We start from the raw sequence: 13,033 nt of genomic DNA, 5'->3' as shown, positions 1-13,033 counted from the left end.
TCTGTGGCAAACCCCAACCCCCTGGCATAACTATAAGGATGGTTAGAGGGTAGGGATACTTGCCTGAAAAGCTGAGATTAACCCCCAGAACCAACATGATGGAAGGAGAAAACCAATATATACAAGCTACCCTCTGACTTTCACATGCCCACCCTTGTATGCATATGAACACACAACAATAACAGTTCTAACAATACATCAACAAAAAAAAAAGTGAATAAAGTAGGAACTGGGTTAGTGAAAGGTTTAGGCAGTAAAGTGCCCTGCTGTGTAAGCAGGAAGACCTGAGCCCCATCACCAGCACCCACATAAAAGTCAGGCACACAGAGGTCTCAGGCCTGTGATCCCAGCACTGGGGAGGGAAAGACGGGAAGATTCCTGTGGGTTTCTGACCATCTGGTCTACCTGAACTGGTGATATCCAAGTTGAGAGGTCCTGTCTTAAAAACTAAGAAGGAGGGCAATTGAGAAAGACACCCAAAGCTGAGTCTGGCCTCCATCTGCGTTCACACACACACAAGGGAACATACACACATGATGATAAAAAGTAAAATAAAATAAAATAGAAATAGACCAAAGCTGCTGTCCCTCCTGTACTGTCCCTGATCCATCTCTTAACTGAGCCCCATGGGAATCCCTTGAGATACAAGAGACGAAGGGTGCAGCGCAGCAGCTAGTAGAAAGTGCTGCGTTCAGTATGAGAGGTGCCTGAATGCCCCAGGACAGGCAACGGCAGCCATAGCAACAATAATGCCATTGAACCTGCCAGGCAGCCAGCGTCACAGGTGTGGCATTCCATCCACATGACAACTCCACAAGGCATGCACACATGTCCTCATTTTATGGATGAGGAAACTAAGCAAGCCTAGCCACCTGGAACGGTGGGGAAGGTGTTCTAAACATGAAAAAAGAAAAGGAGGAGGAATTTGCCAGTGGAAGAGATCCAGTTAGCAGCGGGGGCCAAGCTCTCAAGCAAGGTGAACCAGAGAGGGGCTTACATCCAGTGTGAGCATGAACGATCATTATTGAGTTAGGGGGTCTCTCCCTCTTATGTGCTAATGTAGCTCATCCTCAAAACCACTGTAAGAGGTAAATGTTTCACCCCACTGTGCATGGGAGGGGATAGCCATAGGAAGGACTTATCTGATACCACACAGTCGGATGGAGTCAGAGTTGGGGTTCAAACTCAGAAACGTGCAAAGCTGTGCTTACTGTCGCAACCTGTGACATTCTGGTAAGCACAGGAGCCAGGAGTGGCCAGCCTCAGAGCTTTTGACATAGAGTATAAGTTGGATCTAGCTGGTGCTTGGTGAGTGATGGGCGGGCGGGGGGGGGGTGCGCGATGCTAACATGCATCCCAGGATTCTTTAATTGTCCAAGTGTTGCATGACTTTTTCTGGGGTGATGTGAACGAATGTCTGTGCACCCCAGCTAGGACACCAACAATAGACAGAGAAATGATTCCACCTCACGTAAATTAGTAAAGCAGTGAATATGGGGTTACTTGTGGAACCATGGTTGACTCAAAGGCAAGCTGCCTTATTGAACAGGCCAAATGAGCATGAACAGTGACTCACAAAAACTTCATCCTGAAAACTCCCTGCACAACGTGGGCGCATTGAAAAGTCTCCTTTCCCCCAGCAGTTAATGCTTCTTCTAAAACCCCAGGCAGAGGCCCTGTGAATTCTGTAGGCTTCAGGACAGCCCTGAGTCCTGTGACTTGTGTTGACTTCCGAAACCTTGTAAATTTAATTTCCTTCCTGAGTTTTTGTGTTTTTTTTGTTTTGTTTTGTTTTTTTTTTTTTTTTGTTTTGTGTTTTTTTTTTTTTTTTTTTTTTTTTTTTTTTTGCTTGTTTGAGTTTTGTGTTTTAGTTTTTCAAGATAGGGTTTCTCTGTGTAACCTTAGCCGTCCTGGACTCACTTTGTAGTCCAGGCTGGCCTCAAACTCACAGCAATCCACCTGCCTCTGTCTCCCAAGTGCTGGGATTAAAGGCGGGCGCCACCTCGCCCAGCTCCTTCCTGAGTCTTGAGGAGCCTCCCTCCCATGGGAGGAAATGTTCTAGTTAGGAGGAAACAGCTACACCACACCAAACCCAAGAGTGTTCCCTTCTCCTTCAGACAGAAGTCATCCGGAAGCGTCTCCACAAAGACATTCCCCACCACTCAGTCATCATGCTCAACTTCTGCCCTGACCTCCAGTCTATGCAGCCCAATCTGAGGAAGACCCAGGGAGAGTTTATCTTCCTCATCGACAGAAGCAGCAACATGAGCAAGACCAGCATCCAGTGTGTCAAGGTACTGTGTGCGGGACCCCCAACCTCTAGGAGCCGGGGCTCAAGTGTCTCAGCTGTGCTTTCCTCTGCCTGGCTTCCAGAGGACTTTATGTTCCGAGAAGCCACTTGTTCAAAATCAGTTTAAGCAGAGACACTTAAACTCAATTTGCTCCCAAAATAAACCCCTTGAAGAGATGGGAGCAGAAGCAGAGACACTGTGTGTTTGCAAGGCATGAGGTCCTTCACTTTCTGCAAACTTGTGCAGCAAACCTGTGCTGGGTGAGGCACTCTCCTAGATATGAGTTGAGAGGAGCATGGGAGTAGGGGAGGGGGTAGGGGGATGGGGAGGGGGGAGGGTGTCGTACATGTGCTAGGAGCCTGGAATGTGTAGAATACTGTGCTAGACCCTCCAAGTGCAGCTTGGTGTTTAATCCAATTATCCTAAGAGATTACGCCTATCATCGCTATGAGAAAATGGTTCTTGGGTAGTAACTCACCCAAGATCACACATGGTCTGTGCTCAAACCAGTGGCTGCCTGACTTTTCTTCCCACCTGACATCATAGAGTCACTAGACATAGCCCCTGCCGCATATTAATAGAGCCCAATAGAAAAGACTGGATTTTTTTCTGGGTGGGTGGCTAAGTCAGTAATGTGCTTTCAAAGACTTGAATTAGATTCCCAGAATTCATGTCTTTTAAAAAAAAAAATTTCCAGGTGTGGTGGTGCACACTTGTAATCTCAGCACTAGGAGGCAGAGAGGGGTGGACATATTTGGCTCACTGGCCAGTGAGGCTAGCAAGCCAGTTCCAGTTCAGTGATAGACCTTGTCTTAAAAACTAAGATGGGGAGTGATCTTGGGGAGGGGGTCGGGAGGCCATGATGCCAACATATTCAATACATTCACTTCATTTACAGTCAAGTGTGGCATACTGACTTGATAGCCAGTCAGAAGGGCTGGGACTTTGGTTTGTTCTCCCTGCTTAGGAAGCTACACACAGACACAGACACAGACACAGACACACACACACACACACACACACACACACACACACACACACAAGAGTGATCGACCCCCTCCTCACCCACTGTGGAGCTCCTCTTCTCTGTCAGGAAAGCATTAATGTTGTTATGGAATTATCCAATGTTCCCTTTTATTGTGACTGCTGCAGGTGTCTATCTCCCCATCTGGAGTTATGAACTCATTAAGAGAAAGGACTGTCTCATCCTCATCTGTCCCCATGTGGCCTATCTCTGCAGTTCTGCATAAAACCTCTCATTCTATTTAGCGAACCGAGTAATAGATTGTAGCTCAGGAGAATGAGGGGGGAACAAGAAAAGAGTGGGCTCTCCTGTCACCCAAGATTCCATCCTTTCCCCCTTATCTTACCCAAAGAGCAAGCTCTTGTTTCCAGGGCAACAGACTCAACAAAGAGAGGGCGTGCCAGCTATACTTTAGTCCTCTTAGTCCCTCCTAGTCTTGAATAATGACAAAAGTATCATGGATGGGAGCCAAGATCCTTCCAGAAGCATCTTGACAAATGGATGTGAGACTGATGGGTACCTTCTACTCTGCTGGCCACCAGAGGTGGAGGCAGGTGGGGAGCTGTCCGTGGTGCTGGAGCGCTGCGGTGTACTTCCAGACCCTGTGGTCTGGAGTGTCCCAGCACCATAAACCTAAAGCCGTCTTTGGAAAGCATGTTATACCCTGTCTCTCATTTCTGGGGTAAGGAAATTGAGTCCTTAAGAGGTGAAATGTTTTTCCCAGGATTCAGGGCTGGTTGAGGGGCCTGAGCCTTCCAGAGCTGTGCTCTTTTTGCATACACTGCTTACTAGGGATAAGACATGCCTTCTGGCTTTACAAAGCTCTCTTGTTTATGTCATTTCTGCTGCATGGCATTGTTGAAGGAGCAACCCCAGGGTCCAGAATCGATTCTGTCGCGATTGCTATGTGGCTTTGGACAAACTGATTCTCAATGCTGGGCTTTATTCATCCTTTCTATGCAGTGCGAAAGGAGGATTAATTGAAGGAGGGTGAATGTATGTCACGTGGCCCTCTGCTTCTTTCTCCTTAGCCCAAGTCAACATCAATAATTGATCCTGACTATTCCCCAACACCCTCCCACCCCTGCCAAGCCTGGACTGAATCTCTGTGTCCTCCTCATGCAAGCAATCCAGGAAGTTATTATCATTAAAATGAAATTGTTTATGAGCAAAAATCCTTTTTGTGAACTGCAGCCCTCATTCGCCATTAGTGCTTCAGACTGAGTTCTCTGACCGTGACTTACTCTCTCTGCTCCGTCCTTCAGACCCCTCTCCCTGCAGAGTCTCCCCCTTGCTTTTTCCTAGTTCCACTCTCCGGACTCAAGGTCATCCCATCACAAATGTCTCTGTGCTGGTGCAATCCGTTCTGCCAAGCGTGACCCTTTCAAAGAAACACACAGAAATTACTCAGGGAAAGCCTTGCCAAGGATAAGGCTGGTTGGGGGCCGGGGAGGGGAGGGGAGGGCGGGATGTTTGAGTCATTCATTATGGTCCACTGGGTAGAAGCTTTAGGGAAAGCAAGGCTCAGGGAGGAGGGAAGGAGTGAAAAATCCAAAGGGCAAAGTTCAGGCAATTTAATTTCCGGCAGCTGGTCTCACTCTTCAGCCACCACTTGCTGCCAAAAGCAGGGCTTTAAAATTCTAATAGGTGTGAGTCGAGACAATCTGTACGGATCAGCAGAGTCTCCTGCCAGCAGGAATATGCATTAGTGGCTAATGAAAAAAGCAGATATTGACTTCTTTTGTAGAGACACAAAATGTATTGACACAGGCAGTACAGAGAGACAGTGCGAACATTAAGGAAGCGCCTGATGTGAGTGTTTGCAGAGGGGGCAGAAGAGGGGCTGCAGCAGGGCTGTGGTGTCTGGAAGGTATAGCAATTTCAGAATTAACTGGCAACTGTTTGCCTCTATATTCTAGGATATTATGGTCTGTTCCCCTGAAACCATGCTGAGGTGCCAGGAGATAGGGGCATGAGTATACTACATTGGAGTTAAGGGGAGAGCTTTCATTTCTGCCTCTGTGCACATAAACGGGGAGTTCAGAGCTGCATTTAGGGACTTTTTTTATTATGCTTTATTTTGTAGTCCCTCTAGGGTGTGTGTGGATGTCAGAGGACAACTTGTGGGGTTCAGTTCTCTCCTTCCACCGCGTGGGTCCCAGGGATTGACAGCAGGTGCCATCTCACCAGACCCAGAGCTGTATTTGTGAAGGCCAAAGTCAGATGCCTAGGTTTTATGACCCAGAACAGTGCCCCAGCTCTCCTGAGCCTCCAGCCCCTTTGCTACAAGACAGATGCATTAGCACTAAGACAGACTCACTGGCTGGCGATAACAACCCACTCACTGTTTCCTCTGTGCCAGGCTGAGGCTCAGACAGACCCAAAGCCAAGTGAGTGATGGGAAGGTGGGGTTTCCACTCAGGTAGATTTAACTTCAAAGTGTACTGCCATTGACTCATCGTGCTATAGTGATTGGGTGTGGTGGTTCGCCGAAGGTACTTCACGTTATGGTGAGCACACCATAGTTCCCAGGCATCGATCACTGCACTGGTCACTGTTATTGTCGCCCACAATCACTTCCACTGCTTTTCTGCCTTGCTTGCTTGCTTGCTTCCTTTCTATAGCTCCATATACACTTGAGATATGTAGCCCAGGTTGACCTGGATGCCCCTACATAGCCTAGACTGGGGCTATGAGCTAGCATTTCCCCCCCTGCCTTCAACTCCCCAGTGCTGAGATTTGGGGCTTGCACCACCATAACCAGCTTCATTGATTCCCCACCACCCCTTTTCTCTTTCTCTTTCTCTTTCTCTTTCTCTCTCTTTCTTCCTTTTTTTTTCCCCCATGTGTACCGGGGAGTGTAGTACGTGTATGTGAGAACGCACATTCATGCAGCTATGCTCATGTCTGGAGAGACCAGAATAGTATACTGGGTTCCCTCCTTTAGCCTGCTCTACCTTATGCCTTTAATATAGGGTCTCTCCATGGACTGGAAGCTCCCTTTTTCAGCCAGGCTAGGGATTTGATCTTGGGCCCTTGTGTTTGCAAAGAAAACACCCTTACATCTCTCCAGCCCCACAGTATTTTTTTTTCAGCACTTACATCAAGATCTCCTGGTAGTGCATAGGAGGCCAAGAGGCATGACTGAATCTTGGCTGCACTGTTTACTAACTGGATGCTCTCCATCCAATCGTTCGCCCTGTCTGTGTACCCAGCTTCTCATCTGTGGAATAGGGATTCCAACGGGCCTGCTGCTGGGGGGCTGGTTAGCAAGGCAACACACTTGAAGTGCATCATTTGCATCTAATAAATGTGAGCTAAAGAGGCCTCCATGGGGGATCTGTCACTGGTTAATGACAGGCTGATGCTGACGCAGGGGCCTTGGAAAAGGGCCAAACACCACTGGATCAGCAATGTGATCTCCCTCAACATCAAGTTTGCTTTGGCAGAGGGGAATGGGCAGACCCTGCTCTCCTCACCTCTGAAAGTCAACAAGAGGTGATGGAACTCCGAGGCCATTGCAGAGTGTCTCTGAAGAGTCAGGCCTGTTATATGGGTGAAGAGTCATATGCTGAGAGCTTGGATGGGTCAGACTCTAGCCAGGAGTGGCAGACTGTATGATACATCGAGAAGGAGTCCTAGATGCACATAGGTCAACAGATCCCTTTGGGGAGGGGGCCATGCTGAAAATGGCAGCACTGGTGCATGGTGACGGAGTGACAGTAGCCCCTGTCTGAGTCCTGAGAACCCCTCTCTTGTCTGGCAGGAGACCATGTTGGTGGCCCTTAAGAGCCTCATGCCAGCCTGTCTCTTCAATATCATTGGGTTTGGATCCACCTTTAAAACAGTCTTTCCTTCCAGTCAGATCTACAATGAGGTAAGAAGAGAGGCAGTCTGGGCCTGGGTGGGTGATGGGCAGTGGTAAACAGAGGGAGGGGAGGGAACAATGAAGAGGTCATCTTGGGGGACAGCCTCAGATGCTGCCCACCCAGGGAGAGCCCAGATCACAGCTGGGGCAGCAAACTGAAGCAAAGCCATGCTTGCTGGGGCCTTCAAAAATCTTCTGCCCCTTACAATAAAATATGTGAGAACATGAGGGATAGAGAGCAGGGACAGAGGACAGGGGACACATCTATTATGTGCATGGCCTACCACGCACCACAGCCTCTATCTCTTGAAGACCATGGGTTTATGCACGGCTGAGCCACAGAAGTGATGCTGGTAACAGACAGAACAATTTAATAGCCAAGTGGCTGTAGATGTGGTTGTGCAGGGGTGGGGGTGCTGACAGGCTAAGGATTAGCTGCTATGGAGAGCAAAGGGAATCTGGACCCAGCAGCAAGACTGGGACATTCTACCCAGAGCTGAGAAGAGGGGGAGAGGAGGAATGGAAGAGAGTGGGAGAGAGGAAGGGAAGGGGGTCACTATTGGCTGGTTACTACTGAAGAGATTGGGGGAGTCTTTAAAATAAAAGAGAGCTGTGTGTTGAGCCAAGGGTGGTGGCACATGTCTGCTATCCCAGCCAAGAGGCTCAGGAGTTCAAGGCCAGCCTCAGCCATCTAGTGAGTCTGAGGCCAGCCTGGGCTACATGACACCCTGTCTCAAATGAGTAAGGATAAGAATGCATGCTGATTGCTAACTGTTAGACCTAGACAACCAAAGGGAAAACAATTTTTTAAATCTCCTATGATTACATCAGTCGGACAAGCACAAAGACAGTGAGGAAAAGAAGTGCTGTTTCCAGATCACCGTCTGTGCATTTATACACATTGTCAAGTCCGGATTAGGTGTTCCATACGGTGACATGACCCCACTTCCCTAGTCTATCACAAACATATTTTCATGCCAGAAAATGTCCACCTGAGACATCATTTTAATGACTGCCTGGTCCATGACATAGACAGACTGGGATTTCTCTATGAAGCCTGGAGGCTGGCCTTTCCATGGTTCCTCATGTTTTTCTAAGTAGTCATTTTTTGCTTATAGATTTCCCATGCTCCTTTGCCTGTCTCCTGGGGGAATGCATTCAAAACTACATATTCATCAGAAGACTTGATAGTGACAATACTGACCATTGCTACTATTTTTTAAGAGAGGGTCTTGCATAGTCTAGGCTACCTCAAACTCCCTAGGTAGCTGAGGATGACTTTGAAAAACTAATCCTCTTGCCTCAGCCTCAGGAGTGGGTTACAGGAGTGCCCCCACCACACCCGGTTTATGTGGGGTTGGGAATAGAACCCAGGCATTTCCTGTATGCTAGGTGAGCATTCTACCAATGGGACCCCATCCCCGAGCCTCAGTATTGACCATTCCTTCCATGTCCCCTCCAAGCACGGATATTGCAAGGGTCTTCTGATCCAGGGGCATGCAATTGTGTCCAGAGGGAATTAACTTCTACTGCAATACCGTCTGCCTGATGCCAGTAATGCTCGGGGAGTAGGGGCCCCACAAGGTTGGGTCTAGGAGGGAGGGACTCTAGAACACAGCCTGAGGAAGCAAGCTTCTTCTCGGTGTGGCACGGGATTCCGTTTCTATCTGAGGATGGGTTTCCCTCCATGTCCCGGGCTTCCCATACCAGGCATACTTGTGCTGAGGAGAGCTCAAGGCTCAGAATTCCGCCTTTTTCGGGGGTGCTTATATTTCTAAAGAAGAACCCAGAAAGGACAATATCATTATTATTCTGCAAAGGGTGACATTTCAACCATTGAAAGGGGATAAGCTACATCAAGTAGCTGATGGTTCTCCCCATGTGTCAACAGGCGTGTGGCTGAACTAAGAGGCAGAGAACAGACTTCGTCCTGGTGGAAGGTGGGCGGGGATTAGAGACTCCATGCCATGGGGTGAACCTGGAACCTGTCTGCCCTGACACGGTCCTTCCCTGCAGGAGAACTTGGCCAAGGCATGTAGTTGCATCCAGAGGATGAAAGCTGACATGGGTAGCACCAACATCCTCTCCCCTCTCAAGTGGATCCTCCGTCAGCCAGTGCACCAGGGTCACCCACGGCTCCTCTTCCTGATCACGGATGGGGCCGTGAACAACACTGGGAAGGTTCTGGAACTGGTGCGGAATCACGCCTCTTCTACCAGGTCAGCCCCAGCTTGCAGGTCTAAGGTCAGACTATCCCTGGCTGTCTGAGGTTGGGGGAATCCAAACCAGAGCAAAAGGTGTGCCCTGTGCTAGAGGGAGAGGATAGCGCCTACATTTCCCAGAATGTCTTGTTTCCAGGATCCTGGAAGCTGCTTTCCAAGCTTTTCACTCCCCCCCCCATAAGATATGGAGGGGTGAGTTGTCCATAGTCAGCAAGCCCAAGTGAAGCTTAGGGAAAGCCTGCTGCCAATGCTGACTGGGAATTGTGTGTGTGTGTGTGTGTGTGTGTGTGTGTGTGTGTGTGTGTGTGTGTGTGGTATGTGTGTATGTGTGTATGTGTCCATGATAGCTCATCCTTCCCCACCCCCCGGCCTTTTGCATGGAGACCACCCATCTCTCAATTGCCTCTGCTGGACCATACTCTCTCTCTCTTATCCCACTGGGAACAATGAAGCACAGTTGCCTCCGTTCCCGTCCCCCAGGTGCTACAGTTTTGGCATTGGACCCAGTGTCTGCTACAGACTGGTGAAAGGGCTGGCATCTGTATCCAAGGGCAGTGCAGAATTCCTGATGGAGGGGGAGCGGCTGCAGCCAAAGGTACGCAGAACGGCCTCCAGCGTCTCCTAGTACCATAGCATCAGCAGCTCAGATAGGGCCAGAGGGCAGAGTTGAGACCCAAATCTCAGCTCCACGCTGGGCCAGTGAGCTAATCGCAGCCTTTATAAAATGCCAAAGCTCAGAGATGATGGCAAAGATCCATTCCAAGAGGCTAAGGAACGTGTCCACTGCTGGACCAGCTGCCTAAAGCCTGCCCGCCCCCCTCCCCTCAAGCTGACGCTCTCACCATCCTTTATCTCCTCATACACCCACATCCTCCCCATCCACCCGTCTACTCTGTGTTCTGACCCTCTCCAACAGATGATCAAATCCTTGAAGAAGGCCATGGCCCCAGTGCTGAGCGACGTGACTGTGGAGTGGGTCTTTCCTGAGACCACGGAGGCCCTGATCTCTCCCGTCAGCAGCAGCTCCCTTTTCCCTGGGGAGCGGCTGATGGGATATGGTATCGTGTGCGATGCTTCCTTGTACATTTCCAATTCTAGATCTGTAAGTACCTCAGACTTGTAGGGGACTGTCTGGGGAGCTGTCTCCTCACCCTGTTTCCATCCTCAGTGCGTTTCTTTTAGCCCCTCTTTAAGAAACACGCATCACGGTCAGTTTTTAAGGAGATGCAAACACAATTCCTAAAGTGACTGAGTATAAAAATGAATTTAATACGTTAGCAGACAGGAGCCAGCGGCAGGGCCCAGTCAGTAGAATGCTGGCTGTGCTAGCATGAGGACTTGAGTTCAATCCCCCTGTGTAGAAATGCCATGTACAGTGGCACGCACTTGTCCTCAGGCCTTCACATGCATGTGTGAGCATGTGCGTGCACACCACCCACATAAGCACACACACCCACACACAGGAACATACGTGTACACTTGCTAGTAAAAACAGGCATGCATGAAATAAATAAATAAAAATAAAAGAGGGCAACCATGACTGAGGAGCAGAAGGAAATATGCCCAGCTGCCTGAGGTTCACTTGACTGGACTGAACAGCTTCCATTCATCGTATTAAAATGTTTCTGTACTAGAGCACAGGCCATGTATTGAACATTTTTCTAAGAATAATTGGAATGCTATTTGAAGTGTCCAGAATTTTTAATGGTTAATATAAATGTGTTGTGGAAGGTTGGGCTATTCAGGTATGTACAGAATATTCTGAACAAAACACTTTTTAATGGTCATATTTTATTTAATTTTAAATGCACTTGGAGCCCTGAAAGACACACATTCCCCATAGAAGGGACCCAACCAAGTCATCAATTCATTCTCTTGGGCTGGTGAAATAGTTCGATCAAAGAAAGTTCCTGCCTCACAAATATGAGAAACCGAATCCCACCCCAGAACCCACATGTTCAGGAAGCATTGTGACACCTACTTATAATCCCAGTGCTGGGGAGGGAGAGGCAGGAGGATCTGTCCATGGAGCTTGCTGGCCAGGCACCTGAGCCTAATGATGAACTCTAGGACACTGAGAGGCCCTGTCTCAAAGTACTAGACAATGTTGGGTATTGCTGAGAATGACGCCCAGGGCTGTCCTCTGGTTTACACACACACACACACACACACACACACACACACACACACACACACACACACACACATGCATTCTCATGTTACGAACAGACATACAAACATGCACACACATATAAATACATGCATGGGCCATTTTTTGAAGTTTTATTTTCTTCACCCATGAGACTGGCCATGTTTTCTCCTGCTCCTGGCAGATGTTGGATAAACAGCACCTTCATGTTAAGTATGGCTTGGAAGGCGATCTAGAAATAATTTGTGAAATTAGAAATAGATCTTCCAATCCAGGGATGGCAGTCACTCCTAGGATGCTACCCCTGAGATGTAACAACAATGTAATGGATTTATGGCTACAGGTTTTATGGTAGTCAAGCCAAAAGGCCATGTGCAAAGGTTTCACATTGAAAGGTAGTGGGAAATTCTGCAGAAAGATGTTGAACAGAATGGGGAGCAGGCAGAAAGTTTTAAGCGCAAAACTCAAGACACTGATTAATGTGTGTTAAAACATAACCTCAAAAAGTGTGCTGTGTATGCATGTCTGTGTGTCTGTGTGTTTACGTCATGAAAGGACACATGTTTTATCTATTAGGAGACAAGAATGACATCTAGAATTACATTTCTAAAACTTTACAGTGAATGAAGTCAATGATTTTAAACATCACCATAATAAAGAAGAAATTCTATTCTCTCTCTCTCTCTCTCTCTCTCTCTCTCTCTCTCTCTCTCTCTCTCTCTCTCTCTCTCTCTCTCTCTCACACACACACACACACACACACACACACACACACACACTTTTTGCTTTGTGTTGTGTTGTTTAGACAGAATTGTACTTTGTAGCCCAGGCTGTTCTGGAACTCACTGTGTAGCTCAGGCTAGCCTTGTTCTCGGATCACAGATGTGAGCCACAATAATATCAAGCTCCATGTTCACTACCTCTTGATCAGAAATCAGCCTCAGTTCTCTAAATAAACAAGCAAGCACTTCTTCCTTATTCTGCTAGATCCTTAGAGGTGACTCCTATCCCAGCCTCACCACACACCCTTTGCTGACCGTAAAAGCCCTTGCTGAATCTAATTTCACTCTCACCCTTCTTCCCTCTCCCATTTCCAGGACAAAAGGCGAAAGTATGGCATGCTGCACGCTCAGGAATCCAGCAGCTCTGTCTTCTACCACTCTCAGGATGAGGGATTCAGCAGTGGAAACTGTGCCAAGAACTTCAATCCAGGACAGACCAAAGACGCCAATTCATGCAATGAAGATGCCCCCCCACATCATGGTTGGTCCTCTGCTTTCTGTTTGTGTTCCCTTTCCCACAGAGACCATAATGGTTGCTACTATATATTGAGCACTTACTATGCACTAAGCATTTGATGAAAACCATCTCTGGGACCAGTTAGCAGCTATGAGCATGGGTACAATGACACCCACTGTACAGACCAGCTAGCAGCTATGGGTGTGGATATGATGGTGCTCAGTGTACAGACCAGCTAGC

General features: G+C 48.2%; 1 protein-coding gene across 1 annotated transcript in view; it reads left to right on the top strand.

Moving 5' to 3' along the window:
- The window catches only part of Vwa5b1 (von Willebrand factor A domain containing 5B1), a 64,327-nt gene that overhangs the window by 31,356 nt on the left and 19,938 nt on the right, over positions 1–13,033 (top strand). The window contains exons 8-13 of the mRNA XM_051171818.1: positions 2,118–2,294; positions 7,082–7,192; positions 9,200–9,402; positions 9,886–10,000; positions 10,322–10,507; positions 12,652–12,817. Of these exons, the coding sequence (XP_051027775.1) occupies positions 2,118–2,294; positions 7,082–7,192; positions 9,200–9,402; positions 9,886–10,000; positions 10,322–10,507; positions 12,652–12,817 (958 nt within the window). The remainder of the gene's footprint in view (positions 1–2,117; positions 2,295–7,081; positions 7,193–9,199; positions 9,403–9,885; positions 10,001–10,321; positions 10,508–12,651; positions 12,818–13,033) is intronic.

The sequence above is a fragment of the Acomys russatus genome, chromosome 29 (assembly GCF_903995435.1).
Source record: "Acomys russatus chromosome 29, mAcoRus1.1, whole genome shotgun sequence".
Taxonomy (NCBI): domain Eukaryota; kingdom Metazoa; phylum Chordata; class Mammalia; order Rodentia; family Muridae; genus Acomys; species Acomys russatus.
This window is presented reverse-complemented; position numbering and strand designations above follow the sequence as displayed.